Source organism: Rhinoderma darwinii, chromosome 3, assembly GCF_050947455.1.
Source record: "Rhinoderma darwinii isolate aRhiDar2 chromosome 3, aRhiDar2.hap1, whole genome shotgun sequence".
Classification (NCBI taxonomy): domain Eukaryota; kingdom Metazoa; phylum Chordata; class Amphibia; order Anura; family Rhinodermatidae; genus Rhinoderma; species Rhinoderma darwinii.
Genome location: NC_134689.1, coordinates 372893299 through 372912268, shown reverse-complemented (window position 1 = coordinate 372912268; position 18970 = coordinate 372893299). Strand labels below are relative to the sequence as shown.

The window sequence follows — 18970 nt, the reverse complement described above, 5'->3', positions numbered from 1 at the left end:
GATGAAGTGGCGGAAATAATTCTCCATGATCTGGTTAATTCTCTCCACTTGACCATTGGACTGGGGGTGATAAGCTGAGGAAAAGTCCAATTTTAAATCCAGGAGTTTACAGAGCGCTCTCCGGATTTTTGAGGTGAATTGAACCCCCCCCCCCGATCAGACACGATGTGAAGGGGCACGCCATGCAAACGGAAAATGTGCTGGATAAAGAAATTTGCCAGTCGAGGAGCAGAAGGAAAACCGGTCAGCGGGATAAAATGTGCCATCTTCGAGATCCGGTCCACTACCACCCAGACAGTGTTGCATCCTGCTGAGGGAGGAAGGTCTGTGACAAAGTTCATCGCAATGTGCTGCCAGGGGGCATTGGATACAGGTAGAAGTTGGAGCAGGCCGGCAGGGATGTCTTTAACTTGCAAAGGATTGGCAGTGACAATGCAGGACGGGTCTATGATACTTTGAAGGGACTCCACCGTGTCAAACGACCTGGACAGGGAATCGGCCCTCACATTCTTGTCAGGGAGCACAAACTGGAAACGAGTGAAGAACGGCGACCACCTGGCTTGACGCGGGTTTAGTCGTTGAGCCGACTGGAGATAGGTGAGGTTCTTGTGGTCGGTGTATATCAGTATGGGGTGAACTGCGCCCTCTTGCAGATGTCTCCCCTCCCCCAGAGCCAATTTGATAGCCAGTAGCTCCCGATCCCCAATAGAGTAGTTGCGCTCTGCAGAGGAAAAAGGTCTCGAGTAATAGCCACATATTACTGCCTTTCCTTTGGAGCTCCTCTGGAACAGAAGTGCACCTGCACTAACAGAAGAAGCGTCCACCTCCAATGAGAACTGCTGAGACACATCAGGATGATGGAGGATCGAGGCTGAAGTGAAGGCTTTCTTGAGGCTATTAAATGCAGATTCTGCCTCTGGAGTCCACACCTTAGCGTTCACACCCTTCTTGGTAAAGGTAGAGATGGGAGCCGTCAGTGATGAGAAGTTTGGGATAAACTGCCGGTACAAGTTGGCGAATCCCAAAAAACGCTGTATGGACCTCGGGCTTAGAGGACGTGGACATTCCAGGATGGACTTTTCCTTCTCAGGGTCCCTCTTGAGACCTTGATCCGAGATGATGTAGCCCAGGAAGGGCAGAGAATTTTTTTCAAAGGCACACTTCTCCAGCTTAGCATACAGATGATACTCCCTTAATCGCAGTAGAACTAGACGAACATGCCTCCAATGAATGATCGGATCTGGAGAGAAAATCAAAATATCATCGAGGTAGACTACCACACAGACATAGAGGAGATCTTGGAAGATATCATTGACAAATTCCTGAAAGACTGCGGGGGAGTTACACAGACCAAAGGGCATCACCATGTATTTGTAGTGCCCGTCTCGGGTGTTGAACGCCGTCTTCCACTCATCACCTTGACGGATCTGTATCAAATTTTAAATGGGCCTTTCACCGAGGCAACAACCAAAGATGTCTCCAGAGGAACAGTGGGCAACTGAAAATGGTCCACTAGGTCTTGCTGGATGAAGTTTGCCGCGGATCCTGAGTCAAGATAGGCAGAAACCAGGTGCGTCTTCTCCTTGGACACTATGGTCACAAGAATAGTCAGCTTGAAAGATAATTTTTTATTTAGTGCCGTTCCGCCTAGGGTTGTCTCTCCAACCAATCCTAGGAACTGGGGTCTCTTTGGCTTCTGGGGACACAAACGCACAACATGGCCTCCGAGGCCGCAATACAGACAAAGTCCTGAAATGTGTCTGCGTTGTGTCACATGGAGTGTGTGGACCCACTGGGCCGTACCGCCTTGACGGTATGACAGCTGGCCAACATGGAGCAGGTTACAGTCTATAGTTCGTATAGTGTACCTGTGGCAGCTCGGACAGTAGCAATGACAGGCTCGGCTGGCACTTAGGCAGCAGGCAGACGTCAGGGGTTAAGTAGTAGGACATGCGTGGTATACAGCACAGCACGACTACAGCTCAGCACGCCACTTGACCAGGTACCACGGGATACAGGATACAGGTACAGGAATGTGGAACACTGGGAACTGGGAAACACTAGGAGACCATTTGCTAGACAAACTTAGGGTATGACAACAATGCTCAGGCAAGGGAGGAAGGGGCTGGGCCATTCTTATAGTCCAGGGTACTCATGGGCTAATTCTGACATTAAACTCCAGTGCGCGCGCTGGCCCTTTAAAAATGGGCATGAGCATGCGCGCGAACCCTACGGAACCCGGCCAAGGTAAGCGGAAGTGAGCGCTGGCGTCTCCTGAGGAGGAGACTGGGGCCAGCACTCGCAGACCCATGGCTGCGGCCGTCAGGAGGTGAGTGAGCCTGACGGCCCGTGGCCATGGACATGACACGTTGTTTCTCCTGGGTAGACAATTTGGCCCGGTCCATCTGCATAAGCTCCACTGGTGGGACAATTGAAGAGGACAGTAGGGATTGCTGTAAAGTAAAAGCCAGCCTAGGAAATCCTTTCTCCAGGAGAACCTCTTGGGAACACTCCCGGATCCTCATGTCAACATGGATGGCTAGTAGAATGAGATTAATAGCAGGAATAGGTTCAGTGACGACTGTGGCTAGTGCAACCAGCCCATGTGCAATGGCGTTCACCCACAGGAGAAGTTGGTCTTGCCGTGACTGAAGGTCTTGCATCTCTGCCTGCAAGGTCTCGGGTTGGCCAGCGGTACTCATGGGCTAATTCTGACATTAAACTCCAGTGCGCGCGCTGGCCCTTTAAAAAGGGGCACGAGCATGCATCTCTGCCTGCATGGTTTGTGTCGTCGTCAAAGTCTCGGGTTGGCCAGCGGGGTCCATGGCCTGAGCGTACTGTCACGTTCTGTGGGTATGTGGACACACTAGGCCGCACCGCCATAGCGGGGAGGCAGCTGGCCAAACAACAGAGCACCCAATCATTACAAAGTCCTGCACAAGGGTACCTGAATAGCACAGACGTGGTGGATGATAGCAGGTGCAGCAGGTTGCGCCAGACATGGCGGACGACAGCAGGTGCAGTAGGATGCGCCAGACGAGGCGGACGACAACAGGTGCAGTAGACTGCGCCAGACGTGGAGGATGACAACAGAAGCAACAGGACACGACTCCAATAATTAACTCAGGAACAAGAGCACAGCACGGGATACAGGATACAGGTAGCAGAGCACGAGTGAACACTAAGAGACCATTTGCAAGGACTAACATGGGAGTACTAACAACGCTCAGGCAATGAGCAAAAGGGCAGGGCCCTTCTTATAGTCCAGGGTGATCACGGGCTAATTACTGATGTTTTACATGTGCGCGCACTGGCCCTTTAAGGCCGGGCGCGATTGTACGCGCACACCCTACGGGACACAGCAGAGTGGAGCAGAAGTGAGCGCTGGAGTCTCCTGGGGAGGAGATGCAGGTCAGCGCACACCAGATCATGGCTGTGGCCATCGAGGGGTGAGTAATCCCGACGGTCCGCGGCCTTGGATGTTACATAATAGAATTGTATTATTATCATATCCAGTGGTCAGCTCATGTTGGGAAGTGTAGTGCTCGATGTATAGAGAATTATATAAATGTATTATGATCATGTCTGGTGGTCAGGTCATGTTGGGCTGTGCAGAGACAGATGTATAGAGTATAATAGAATTGTATTATGATCATCTCCAGTGGTCAGGTCATGTTGGGAGGTGTAGTGTTCTATGTATAGAGTATAATAGAATTATACAATGATCATGTCTAGTGGTCTGGTCATGTTGGTGTAATGTCGGGGTAGGGAGACAGACAAGTGAGCCCTAATCTACCCGCCACTCAGTCCCTGCCTACTTGCAACTACCCGACCTGGTCGACGGGGTACAACTGGGCGACGGTCCCTACACTCAATAGGTGCACGACAGATAAACAGACAAGGGTACAAAGAAGCAAGGGAAATGGGGAAGTTGCCCACGGGGACACCGTGAGCAACAAGCGAAGTGAACGAGCCGAGTCAAACCAGGAGATGAGTGAGGTACAAAAACGCAGAGCAGAAGAGTGGTCAGTAAAGCCAAGGTCAATCACAAGCAGAGGATCAGTAGTTCAAGAAGCTGCAGCAGGGCCAGGAAACCAGCAGAGAAGAATCACAAGCAAAGGAGGAACAGGAAAGGCAGGTATAAATAGACAGAGGGCGGGAGCTAGCTCCGTCTGGCCAGGCTGTGATAGGCTCTCCCACTCCTAAGCCTGCCATCCTGGGTGGTGGAAGATGGAGTCAGTCTCACAGACATAGAAGCAGGTGCAGACTGATTACCTATGGGCGTCGACACAGAAGTTGTGTCTGGCAGATCCTTTACAGTTGGGAGGTGTAGTGTTCTATGTATACAGTATAATAGAACAGTATTATGGTCAAACCCAGTGGTTGGGTCATGTCGGGAGGAGTAGTGATCTATGTATAGAGTATATTAGAATTGTATTAAAATCATATCCAGTGGTCGGGGTCATGTTAGGAGGTGTAGTGTAGAGTATAATAGAATTGTATTATAGACATGTCCAGCGTCTGGTCAGGTGGGAGGTGTAGTGTTCTATGTATAGAGTATAATATGTGTACCCACTAGGCCGCAGCGCCATAGCGGGAGGCAACTGGCCAAACAACAGAGCACCCAATCAATACAAAGTCCCACACAAGGGTACCTGAATATAACTATTTTATTATAATAATTGTATTATGGTCATATCCAATGTTCGGGTCATGTTAGGAGGTGTAGTGTTCTATATATACAGTATAATAGAATTGTATTATGATCATGTCCAGTGGTCGGCTCATGTTGGGAGGTGTAGTGTTCTATGTATAGAGTATAATAGAATTATACTTTGATCATGTCCAGTGGTCGGGTCATGTTGGGAGGTGTAGTATTCTATATATACAGTATAATAGAACAGTATTATGGTCAAACCCAGTGGTTGGGTCATGTCGGGAGGAGTAGTGATCTATGTATAGGGTATAATAGATTTGTATTATAATCATATCCAGTGGTCGGGGTCATGTTAGGAGGTGTAGTGTTCTATGTGTAGAGTTTGATAGAATTGTATTATAGACATGTCCAGCGTCTGGTCAGGTGGGAGGTGTAGTGTTTTATGTATAGAGTATAATATGTGGACCCACTAGGCCGCACCGCCATAGCGGGGAGGCAGCTTGCCAAACAATAGAGCACCCAATCAATACAAAGTCCCGCACAAGGGTACCTGAATATAACTATTTTATTATAATAATTGTATTATGGTCATGTCCAATCTTAGGGTCATGTTAGTAGGTGTAGAGTTCTGTATATACAGTATAATAGAATTGTATTATGATCATGTCCAGTGGTCGGGTCATGTTGGGAGATGTAGTGTTCTATATATAGAGTATAATAGAATCATACTATGATCATGTCCAGTGGTTGGGTCATGTTGGGAGGTGTAGTGTTCTATGTATACAGTATAATATAACAGTATTATGGTCATACCCAGTGGTTGGGTCATGTCGGGAAGAGTAGTGATCTATGTATAGAGTATAATAGAATTGTAATATAATCATATCCAGTGGTCGGGTCATGTTAGGAGGTGTAGTGTTCTAGGTGTAGAGCAGGGGTCACAAACTCGGCCGGGTAAGTGGGCCACATATAGAAAAAATGAGAAGTTGACGGGCCGCATTACTTTCAAATTTGATACAATAAAAAATTATTGTTAATCAATTAGTTATTTGAACTACTACAACACTATATTACTAATACTACATTACTATAATAATACCGCTAGGTTTAAAATTTGAGAGAATTCTCCATGTGCTTATTTCAACAATCTAGTTTTCCAGTTTAAGGTTTGATTCACACGAACGTGTTAAACGTCCGTGGGACGGCCGTTGAAACAGCGGCCGTCCCACGGACCTATGTAATTCAATGTGGCCGTTCACACAAAGGCTTTGTTTCAATGGACCGTGTTAAGGGTCCGTGCGAAAATAGGACATGTCCTATCTTTCCACGCATCACGCATCCCTCCATAGACTCTCAATTATGTTGGATGCGTGACATCGTGTCCCGCAGCGCTGAGCAGTCCGAGATGCGCAGCGCTCGTGTGGATCAAGCCTAAGTGTCGCTAAATGCAGTCTGGCGGCTCAGTTGGCAGCGTTTGGCAGACACACATGTCAAGATTGGGCTGCCCCTTTATAGATAGTGCCACAGTGCCCTCTCTAGATAATGCCACAGTGCCCTCTGTAGATAATGCCACAGTGCCCTCTGTAGATACTGCCACAGTGCCCTCTGTAGATACTGCCACAGTGCCCTCTGTAGATAATGCCACAGTGCCCTCTGTAGATAATGCCACAGTGTCCTCTGTAGATAATGCAACACACCCCTAGATAATGCTACAGTGTCCTCTGTAGATACTGCCACACACCCACTTGTAGATAATGCCACAGTGCCCTCTGTAGATAATGCCACAGTGCCCTCTGTAGATAATAAATCAGTGCCCTCTGTAGATAATGCAACACACCCCTGGGTAATGCCACAGTGTCTTCTGTAGATACTGCCACACACCCACTTGTAGATAATGCCACAGTGCCTTCTGTAGTTGATGCCACAGTGCACTCTGTAGATGATGCCACAGTGCCCTCTGTAGATGCTGCCACAGTGCCCTCTGTAGATGCTGCCACAGTGCCCTCTGTAGATGCTGCCACAGTGCCCTCCACAGATGCTGCCACAGTGCCCTCCGCAGATGCTGCCACAGTGCCCTCTTCAGATGCTGCCACAATGCCCTCCTCAGATGCTGCCACTTTGCCTTCCACAGATGCTGCCACAGTGCCCTCTGCAGATGCTGCCCAGTGCCCCCTGCAGATGCTGCCACAGTGCCCTCGCAAGATAATGCCACACACACCCCAAGTAGATAGCTTTGGCTGGGGATTCCTCTGCTGTTGGAGCCCCTGACATCACTGTCCATACACTGTGACGTCAGGGGAACCCCAGAGCCGGTGTCCCGAAGCAGAGCACTAGTATAGGCTCTGCGCCAGAACTCCTGGGAAGCCACTTAAATCAGTGTCCATATATGGACACTGATGTCAGGGGCTTGCCCAGAGCTGGGGTCCCGGAGCAGAGCCACTTCTAGCATTCTGTCTGGGATTCCAGCTCTGCTCCTGACATCACTGTCCATATAGGACATGGATGTCTGGGGCAACCCCAGAGCTTGAGTCCAGGGCAGAGCGCTAGTAGGCTCTTCCTGGCACTCCTGCTGTGCTCCTGCCATCACTGGGACTCCTGCTCTGGGGAAGCCCCTGACATCACTGTCGATGTATGGACAGCGATGTCAGAGGCTTCACCGGAGTCCCAGAGCAGAGCCTATACTAGCGCTCTGCCCGGGACACCGCTCTGGGGAAGACCCTGACAACACTGTCCATATATGGACAGCAATGTCAGGGAATTTCACAGAGTGCCGGAGCAGAGCCGATATTAGCGCTCTGCACGGGACTCCGGCTCTGGGGAAGCCCCAGACATTGCTGTCCATATGTGAACAGCGATGTCAGGGAATTCCACAGAGTTCCAGAGCAGAGCCTGTACTAGCGGCTCTGTGCCCCGCAGGCCGCAGATGACTGCCCCAGGGGCCACATGTGGCTTGCGGACCGCGTGCTTGAGACCCCTGCTTTATACATAGAACACTACACCTCCCACCTGAAAAGACACTGGACATATCTATAATACAATTCTTTTATACTCTATACATAGAACCCTACACCTCCCATTATGACCCGACCACTGGACATGATCATAATATAATTCTATTATACTCTACACCAGGGGTCTCAAGCACGCGGCCCGCAGGCCGCATGCGGCCCCTGGGGCTGTCATCTGCGGCCCGCGGGACACAGAGCCGCTAGTATCGGCTCTTCTCCGAGACTCTGGAATTCCCTGACATTGCTGTCCACATATGAACAGCGATGTCTGGGGCTTCCCCAGAGCCGAAGTCCCGGGCAGAGCGCTAGTACAGGCTCTGCTCCGGGACTCTGTGGAATTCCCTGACATCGCTGCCCATATATGGACAGTGTGTCAGGGTCTTGCTCAGAGCGGAGTCCAGGGCAGAGCGCTAGTATCGGCTCTGCTCCGGGACTCTGTGGAATTCCCTGACATCGCTGTCCACATATGAACAGCGATGTCTGGGGCTTCCCCAGAGCCGGAGTCCCGGGCAGAGCGCTAGTACAGGCTCTGCTCTGGGACTCTGTGGAATTCCCTGACATCGCTGCCCATATATGGACAGTGTGTCAGGGTCTTGCTCAGAGCAGAGTCCCGGGCAGAGCACTAGTATCGGCTCTGCTCCGGGACTCTGTGGAATTCCCTGACATCGCTGTCCACATATGAACAGCGATGTCTGGGGCTTCCCCAGAGCCGGAGTCCCAGGCAGAGCGCTAGTACAGGCTCTGCTCCGGGACTCTGTGGAATTCCCTGACATCGCTGCCCATATATGGACAGTGTCAAGGTCTTCCCCAGAGCGGAGTCCTGGGCAGAGCGCTATTATCGGCTCTGCTCCGGGACTCTGGGGAAGCCTCTGACATCGCTGTCCATACATCGACAATGATGTCAGGGGCTTCCCCAGAGCAGGAGTCCCAGTGATGTCAGGAGCACAGCTGGAGTCCCAGGAAGAGCCTACTAGTGCTCTGCCCGGGACTCCAGCTCTGGGGTTGCCGCTGACATCTCTGTCCATATATGAACAGTGATGTCAGGAGCAGAGCTGGAATCCCAGGCAGAGTGCTAGAAGTGGCTCTGCTCTGGGACTCCTGCTATGGGCAAGCCCCTGAAATCACTGTGGCAACAACTGCGGAGGGCACTGTGGCAGCAACTGCGGAGGGCACTGTGGCAGCATCTGCAGAGGGCACTGTGGCAGCATCTGCGGCAGCATCAAAAAGAGGGCACTGTGGCAGCATCAAAAAGAGGGCACTGTGGCAGTATGTACAGGACACTGTGGCATTATCTAGTGGTGTGTTGCATTATCCACAGAGGGCACTGCGGCAGCATCTACAGAGGGCACTGCGGCAGCATCCACAGATGGCACTGCGGCAGCATACACAGAGGGCACTGCGGCAGCATCCACAGAGGGCACTGCGGCAGCATCCACAGAGGGCACTGCGGCAGCATCCACAGAGGGCACTGCGGCAGCATACACAGAGGGCACTGCGGCAGCATCCACAGAGGGCACTGCGGCAGCATCCACAGAGGGCACTGCGGCACTATCTAAAAAGAGGCTTCCCAATCTTGACATGTGTGTCTGCCAAACGCTGCTAACTGAGCCGCCGGACTGCATTTAGCGACACTTAAACTGGAAAGCTGGATTGTTGAAATAAGCACGTGGAGAAATATCTCAAATTTTAAACCAAGCGGTATTATTATAGTAATGTAGTATTATTATTATTATTATTATTATTATTATTATTATTATTATTATTATAGTAATATAGTGTTATAGTAGTTCAAATAACTAATTGATTAACAATAATTTTGAATTGTATCAAATTTGAAAGTAATGCGGCCCATCAACTTCCCATTTTTTCTATATGCGGCCCACTTACACGGCCGAGTTTGAGAACCCTGCTCTACACTGGCAATTTCCATCTAAGTTCCCCAAGAAAAGTGACAAGGATTCTCTATACCTTTAACACTGATGGCCAATCAGCACAACTAACGGTCCGCAATGCGCTTGAGTCCCTTTAATTGTTTTCATAGGCAAATTGGCTCGTCCGTATGAGTGGCAGTGCTTGGTACTTTAGCCCGTCCCATTCATTTTCATTTAGCCTATGTAAATAAATGAAGGGGAAAGCAATGCTTGCATGAGCGCTGTGGCCCCTTTACTGTTCTGAACGGCGGAGGTCAGACCCATACTGATCAAACATTGATGGGGTCTCAGAGGTTGAACCTACAGTGATCAAATATTATAAACAAATGTCTCATGGGACTATAATGTCATATGGGTTGAGCTACCAGCAAGTGCAAAAAATTCCCAGCTCCCCAATAATGAAATAGAAACTCCAAAAATCATATACTAAATACACGAGAAAAGGAGTCAGAACTATTGAGCAAGAAGCGCAAAATATAGAAAATTGCAAATTTTATTGGACAATACAAAAATACATGGTTAAAAAACAGACTACAAACCCAATAACTGCATATCTCCAAAGTAGGAGACAATATGGAGCCACAAAGCTACTTTAATTAATACAGTTTGTATATGTCATATTCATCGGGAAAGTTTCCCAAAACAGGTTACCAAAAAATATGCTCTAAAACAAGTCCCTAGAACAATGTAATAAGGCTAACAGAACACTTGTGTCCAAAGTATTTCCTGAAAACTCCCCAGTATAATGCGTCTCTGTAAACAGTAATAGGGGATACCGAGGTAGTGATCTATTTATAGTAGTGAGTACATTTAATCCACTCAGTACCAGTATAGTAATTAATTCAAAAAAGAACCAATAGTAGAAATAGCCTATTAAAGACAATGTCTAAATATGCAGATAACCCGGTAACAGCATGACAAAAAGTAGTAGTTTTAGTAGAAGAAACCAGCAAGTACTAACCCATGTGGCTCCTCAGTTGTGACAGCTCCCAAGTATGGAGAAAAACCCCAACGCGCGTTTCGCGTATATTGCTTTTTCAAGGGGTGTTCTGAGTTGTACAAATTAAACCTCTTAAATACAATAGGTCGGGAAGTCAGCTGGTTTCTCAGGCCAATGAAAGCCTGGGCTTTTGCTCCCATCGCGCGTGCCGAGATGAGTCACCACACAATCACAGCTCCGAGCCGCCGGGACCCGACCACGCATGCGCGGCTCCGGAAACCGCGCACGCGCAGACAGGCACAGCCAGCCACAAGAGCAAGGACCGCGGGCGACACACTCGACACGCACAGATGGGAACAAAAGTAAGTAATGAAAAAAAAAACTATGGCGAATCTCAAAAATTATATGGAGAGAAGTCTTTAAAAAAATCTATTAATTTTCCCCTTTGGAATATAGGCTGATTTCAAAAAGAAAACAAGAATATCATGCACCACATATATATACAAACGCATTACAGTAAAAAAAGGCCCTCCTCATAATTGTATGAAGAAAAGCCAGCGCATATAAATGTAGGGTAATCTAACAAAAATGAATAAAGTGTAAAGAAATAACAAATTATGAGTCATAATAGACACAATGTTTTTATCAAAAAAATATATAATAATAGAAAGTGACAGAAAATTATAATAATAAGATGCTGAATAAACCAGCAATAATAAGATGCTGAAAAAAACAGCAATACTGGGGTGAAACAATAATATATAAATATTGTTGGATGTTCAAGGAGAATGCCCACAAGGAGAAAAATATATCCAAGTGTGCATTCAACCCGGACATCCATACACAAATGTGTGAATTAACATAACTATATAAGATAAATATAAAATTAATATAAAATTCAAAAAAGTAAGTAAAACTACACGTAAGTAAATATCGAAACCCATACTATAGTTTAAGCATAGATTCTTAAATACAGATTCAATAGTGAACAAAAGCAACGTGTGAATATGTTCCAATGGAATCCCATCATATTCCAGGATATCGGGAAGTAAAGAAATTTCTCCAAACAGATCCAGCTCATGATGTTCCATCCCAGCGACCATGAATATCTCAGAAAAACTCTGGTATGGAGGAATAAGGTAGCAAACTAAACAGAACAAAAACATAAATTAATAGATATACAGAATAAAACCGTTTAAAATAAATGGCAGATAACGAATTTTTAAAGGAAAGAAGCAAAACTTAATGTTTCGTTCAGTCCAACAGGGGCCATAGTACCAAGGGTGATAATCCACTTACATTCCCTCTGAGCCAGCAATTTTTTGGAATCCCCACCTCTAATACCACAGAATACTCTATCAATACCCCATGCCTTAAAGTCTTTGATATACGACACTACATTTCCTGCAGCACAGTGAACGTAATTTATTACGCAACCTGTGGCTGCCAGAAAGTATATGTTGGCCTGACCTCAAGACAACTGAGGATCAGGATAAGAGAACATGTGCGTGATATAACGGCCGCCAAGGATATTGAGGATATTACACTCCTTAAGACCATTCCCAGACACTTCAAGATACACCATGCCTGTGACCCAAAATCCTTTAAGGCATGGGGTATTGATAGAGTATTCTGTGGTATTAGAGGTGGGGATTCCAAAAAATTGCTGGCTCAGAGGGAATGTAAGTGGATTATCACCCTTGGTACTATGGCCCCTGTTGGACTGAACGAAACATTAAGTTTTGCTTCTTTCCTTTAAAAATTCGTTATCTGCCATTTATTTTAAACGGTTTTATTCTGTATATCTATTAATTTATGTTTTTGTTCTGTTTAGTTTGCTACCTTATTCCTCCATACCAGAGTTTTTCTGGGATATTCATGGTCGCTGGGATGGAACATCATGAGCTGGATCTGTTTGGAGAAATTTCTTTACTTCCCGATATCCTGGAATATGATGGGATTCCATTGGAACATATTCACACGTTGCTTTTGTTCACTATTGAATCTGTATTTAAGAATCTATGCTTAAACTATAGTATGGGTTTCGATATTTACTTACGTGTAGTTTTACTTACTTTTTTGAATTTTATATTAATTTTATATTTATCTTATATAGTTATGTTAATTCACACATTTGTGTATGGATGTCCGGGTTGAATGCACACTTGGATATATTTTTCTCCTTGTGGGCATTCTCCTTGAACATCCAACAATATTTATATATTATTGTTTCACCCCAGTATTGCTGTTTTTTTCAGCATCTTATTATTGCTGGTTTATTCAGCATCTTATTATTATAATTTTCTGTCACTTTCTATTATTATATATTTTTTTGATAAAAACATTGTGTCTATTATGACTCATAATTTGTTATTTCTTTACACTTTATTCATTTTTGTTAGATTACCCTACATTTATATGCGCTGGCTTTTCTTCATACAATTATGAGGAGGGCCTTTTTTTACTGTAATGTGTTTGTATATATATGTGGTGGATGATATTCTTGTTTTCTTTTTGAAATCAGCCTATATTCCAAAGGGGAAAATTAATAGATTTTTTTAAAGACTTCTCTCCATATAATTTTTGAGATTCGCCATAGTTTTTTCATTACTTACTTTTGTTCCCATCTGTGCGTGTCGAGTGTGTCGCCCGCGGTCCTTGCTCTTGTGGCTGGCTGTGCCTGTCTGCGCGTGCGCGGTTTCCGGAGCCGCGCATGCGTGGTCGGGTCCCGGCGGCTCGGAGCTGTGATTGTGTGGTGACTCATCTCGGCACGCGCGATGGGAGCAAAAGCCCAGGCTTTCATTGGCCTGAGAAACCAGCTGACTTCCCGACCTATTGTATTTAAGAGGTTTAATTTGTACAACTCAGAACACCCCTTGAAAAAGCAATCTACGCGAAACGCGCGTTGGGGTTTTTCTCCATACTTGGGAGCTGTCACAACTGAGGAGCCACATGGGTTAGTACTTGCTGGTTTCTTCTACTAAAACTACTACTTTTTGTCATGCTGTTACCGGGTTATCTGCATATTTAGACATTGTCTTTAATAGGCTATTTCTACTATTGGTTCTTTTTTGAATTAATTACTATACTGGTACTGAGTGGATTAAATGTACTCACTACTATAAATAGATCACTACCTCGGTATCCCCTATTACTGTTTACAGAGACGCATTATACTGGGGAGTTTTCAGGAAATACTTTGGACACAAGTGTTCTGTTAGCCTTATTACATTGTTCTAGGGACTTGTTTTAGAGCATATTTTTTGGTAACCTGTTTTGGGAAACTTTCCCGATGAATATGACATATACAAACTGTATTAATTAAAGTAGCTTTGTGGCTCCATATTGTCTCCTACTTTGGAGATATGCAGTTATTGGGTTTGTAGTCTGTTTTTTAACCATGTATTTTTGTATTGTCCAATAAAATTTGCAATTTTCTATATTTTACGCTTCTTGCTTAATAGTTCTGACTCCTTTTCTCGTGTATTTAGTAGTGATCAAATATTGATGAACTATCTTAAGGATAGTCCTAGAGTAATAGAATTAACACAACCATTTGCATTTCGTTTACTGTAAGGGTAAGGACACACGTAGCGTAAACACTGCGGATTTCGGGCAACGAATTTCATTGCGGAAAATCCGTAGCATTTTACAGTAGCAGCAGAACGGATGAGATTTGAGCAAATCTCATCCACACACTGAGGAAAAAATCCCCCGAGAAACAATTCAGAAATTGACCTGCGGTGCGATTTTTATAATAAATTGACGTGCTGTGGAATTCCTGCTCTATTGTTGCAGATTTTCCTCATTAAATTCAATGGCAGGTATAACCTGCAACAAAGAGGCAAATGTTGCGGTTTTTGCAGCAGGAAAGCATGCGATTCTGCTGAAAAAAATCAGAAAACAGGAAAAAGGTTAATACTTACCCCGGGCGTTGTCATGGCGACGCAATCCTCTGCTCTGAGTGCATTCCATGTGACTGCACCAGCCAGCCCGAAAATCTGCACCACAATTTAGTGCGTTTTTTTTGGGCAGAATTTTCTGCAGATGCCAGAATGGATATGATGTGTATCCGACCTTTGTGCGCCCAGTCTAAAGAAAAAAATTCAATATACAGATGATAACAGGATTTTAAAATTTTGAAAATCATATATTTTAGGTTTCTCAGATCCCATAACACAGCTTTATAAAATGAAAAATATCACCTTCAAATTATTGTAGTTTGTTACATGAATGTGAAATTGTCATTCCCATTTGTCACTTCTGTGTGCTTTTTGCTGAATTTCATTATTTTTTTTATTATTATTATTATATATTTTTTTAATCAAACATGCCAGAGATATTTGGGTTGCTCCTCCCTTCTAACTCAGTATACACCACAATTACATAGTTGCCAACATATGAATTTTTTTTCCAGGGACACTAAGGGTATGTGCACACGTAGTGACCAAAAACTTCTGAAAATACAGAGCTGTTTTCAAGGGAAAACAGCCCCTAATTTTCAGACGTTTTTTGAGCAACTCGCGTTTTTCGCGGCGTTTTTCGCGCCGTTTTCGCAGCGTTTTTTACGTCCGTTTTTGGAGCTGTTTTCATTGGAGTCTATGAGAAAACAGCTCCAAAAACGTCCAAAGAAGTGTCCTGCACTTCTTTTGACGAGGCTGTATTTTTACGTGTCGTCGTTTGACAGCTGTCAAGCGACGACGCGTAAATGACAGGTCGTCTGCACAGTACGTCGGCAAACCCATTCAAATGAATGGGCAGAGGTTTGCCGACGTATTGTAGCCCTATTTTCAGACGTAAAACGAGGCATAATACGCCTCGTTTACGTCTGAAAATAGGTCGTGTGAACCCAGCCTCAGGGTGTGGAGTCTTTGTGGGTGTGTCTTATGGAGACATGGTTCATCTAGTGGGTGTGGCTAGTGGTACATGACTTTCCAGAATATCTGTATACAAGAAAAAATGAACAAAATTTCTGCACTAGTTATGTTGACAACTACTATGGTGGCCGGTATGTCTCCGGTTATCTGGTTGTTTACAGGCAGGTGATATCTCACTTTCTCACTAGGGCTAGGCGATATGTGCTGACCACTACTGGTAGCGTAAAAAAAACAGCGTAGATGGTGCCACACTCAGTGCCCCTTGTAGATGGTGCTGCACACTGCCCTCAGTAGATATTGCGCAGCAGTGGTCCCCCCTCATGCTCTGACCGGTAATTCCGCTGCAGGAGGTGCCCCTGACATCACTGCCTTTATTTGGACAGTGAAGTCATGGGCAACTCCTGGAGTGTCGGAATCCCCGGCCAACGCATTGCTGACGCCCTGGTCGGGAATTCCACTCATAGAGGAAGCCCTGACTTCACTGTCCATAAAAGAGCAGTGAAGTCAGGGGCATCTCCTCCAGCAGAGTTACCGGCGAGAGCATTGCAAACGCCTGGCCTGGGATTCCGCTCATAGAGGGAGCCACTGAAGACTTCACTGTCCATATATGGACAATGAAGTCAGGGGCTTCTGGAGCTCCGTAATTCCTAGCAAAAACGTTGCTGACGCCCTGGCCGGGAATCCTCCTCATAGAGAGAGCCCTGACTTCACTGTCCATGTAAGGGCAGTGACGTCAGTGGTCCTTCCTTCAGCGGAATCCCCGGTCGGTAGAGCAGGAAGCGAACAGTTTCCTGTTCTGTCATAGTATTCAATTGTATCTGCGTCCTGAGGATGCAGATACAATTGAACGTAGCAGTTGCCGGGACAAGTCCCGGGACAGTAATTTGCCAGGACTGTTTCAGTAAATTCATGAAAGTCCCGGCAAATTCAGGGCAGTTGGCAAGTATGCAATTATAAGATTAGGGATCTTATAGTAATAAAGCAATAAAACTGCTAGAAACAGAAAAACAGACCCCCACATGTGTAAGAAGGAAAATGTTACAGTGTGGTAGCGGCATGCGGAAGTTTCATTGTTTACATTAGTAATGATATTTTGTTATGTAATACTTTTTTTCATAGAATAATAAAAAGGAACAAACAAACGTTTGTTTATGTGATTTCATATATTGAACTATTTACAATCCTAGGATAACATACAACTGCTATAGACGATTATCTAAAGGTGTATTCACATCAGCGTTAGGTTCCGTTGATGGGTTCCGTCAGACCTTTTCATCAGGGGAACCCATCAACCGAAAGGCAAACGGAAACCATAGCTTTTATTTGCATAACCATTGATTTCAATGGTAATGCCTCCATTGCAATTGGTTTCTGTTTGTCTCCGTTCCGTAAGGTTTCCGTCGTTTTGGCGGAATCCTCCAATGGAAAGGTCTGACGGAACCCATCAACGGAACCCTGACCCTGATGTGAACAAGCCCTAAGTCCCGCTTGCAAAAGTATAACAAAACCTTTTTGGGATGCCGTTACTCAATATACGTGCAAAGGGCCCAGACCCATAATCTACCTTACTGGTTTCAAGAATTTGGCGCATCTTCCGACTGCCTGGTCTACGTTTACACCAGGGGTCTCAAACTCGGCCGGGTAAGTGGGCCACATATAGAAAAAATGGGAAGTTGATACAATACAAAATTATTATTAATCAATTAGTTATTTGATCTGCTATAACACAATATTACTTTAACAATACTACATTACTATAATAATACCGCTAGGTTTAAAATTTTAGATATTTCTCCACGTGCTTATTTCAACAATCCAGTTTTCCAGTTTAAGTGTCGCTAAATGCAGTCCGGCGGCTCAGCAGGCAGTGTTTGGCAGACACACATGTCAAGATTGGGCAGCCCCTATTTAGATAGTGCCACAGTGCCCTCTGTGGATGCTGCCACCGTGCCCACTGTGGATGCTGCCACAGTGCCCTCTGCAGATAATGCCACAGTTCCCTCTGTAGATAATGCCACAGTGCCCTCTGTAGATAATGCCACAGTGCCCTGTAGATAATGCCACAGTGCCCTCTGTAGATAATGCCAGTGACCTCTGTAGATAATGCCACAGTGCCCTCTGTAGATAATGCAACACACCCCTAGATAATGCCACAGTGTCCTCTGTAAATGCTGCCACAGTGCCCTCTGTAGATGCTGCCACAGTGCCCTCCATAGATGCTGCCACAGTGCCCTCCACAGATGCTGCCACAGTGCCCTCTGTAGATAATGCAACACACCCCTAGATAATGCCACAGTGTCCTGCACATGCTGCCACAGTGCCCTGTGGAGATGCTGCCGCAGTGCCCTCTGTGGATGCTGCCGCAGTGCACTCAGTGGATGCTGCCACAGTGCCCTCCGCAGATGCTGCCACAGTGCCCTCTGCAGATAATGCCACACACACCCCAAGTAGATAGCTCCATTGGGGCTCCCTCTAGGAGTGGAATCCCCAGCGAGAGAGTTGCCGAAGCTTTGGATGGGGATTCCTCTACTGTTGGAGCCCCTGACGTGACTGTCCATAGACAGTGACGTCAGGGGATCCTCCTGGACCAGAATGTGATATCAGGGGCAACCCCAGAGCCGGAGTCCCGGAGCAGAGCATTAGTGTAGGCTCTGCGCCGTAACTCTGGGGAAGCTATTAATATCAGTGTCCATATATGGACAGTGATGTCAGGGGCTTGCCCATAGCTGGAGTCCCGGAGCAGAGCCGCTTCTAGCACTCTGCCTGGGATTCCAGCTCTGCTCCTGACATCACTGTCCTTATATGGACATGGATGTCATGGGCAACCCCAGAACTGGAGTCCCGGGGAGAGCACTAGTAGGCTCCTCCTGGGACTCATGCTCTGGGGAAGCCCCTAACATCACTGTCGATGTATGGACAGCGATGTCAGAGGCTTCCCCAGAGTCCCAGAGCAGAGCCTATACTAGCGCTCTGCCCGGGACTCCAGCTCTGGGGAAACCCCAGACATCGCTGTCCATATTTGGACAGTGATGTCAGGGAATTCAACAGAGTCCCGGAGCAGTGCTGATACTAGCGCTCTGCATGGGACTCCGGCTCTTTTGGAAGCCCCAGACATCGCTGTCCATATGTGGACAGCGATGTCAGGGAATTCCAGAATCCCGGTGCAAAGTCTGTACTAGCGCTCTGCCCGGGACTCCATTCTGGGGAAGACCCTGACACACTGTCCATATGTGGACAGCGATGTCAGGGAATTCCAAGTCCCAGAGCAGAGTCTGTACTAGCGGCTCTGTGTCTCGCGGGCCGCAGATGACAGCCTCAGGGGCCGTATGCGGCCTGCGGGCTTGAGATCCCTGGTTTAAACTGTCTAAATGTTAGACAACATTAGTATATCTGCCCCATTGATTTCAGCAAGACAAAGACTAACACCTCTTCCACACGACCGAGTTCGTGCCGTGAAAAATGGTCAATGTGTGGCTGGATTTCCCGGCTCGACTGCTGTACAGGTGAACGGGGCTCCTGGCATCATAGACATTTTATGATGCTAGGAGTCCCTGCCT

General features: G+C 46.4%; 1 protein-coding gene across 1 annotated transcript in view; it reads right to left on the bottom strand.

Annotated features, from left to right (window-relative positions):
• LOC142750509 (adhesion G protein-coupled receptor E3-like) overlaps positions 1-18970 on the bottom strand; it is a 127248-nt gene that overhangs the window by 93040 nt on the left and 15238 nt on the right. The window contains exon 2 of the mRNA XM_075859511.1: positions 11483-11683. Coding sequence (XP_075715626.1) covers positions 11483-11683 — 201 coding nt within the window. The remainder of the gene's footprint in view (positions 1-11482; positions 11684-18970) is intronic.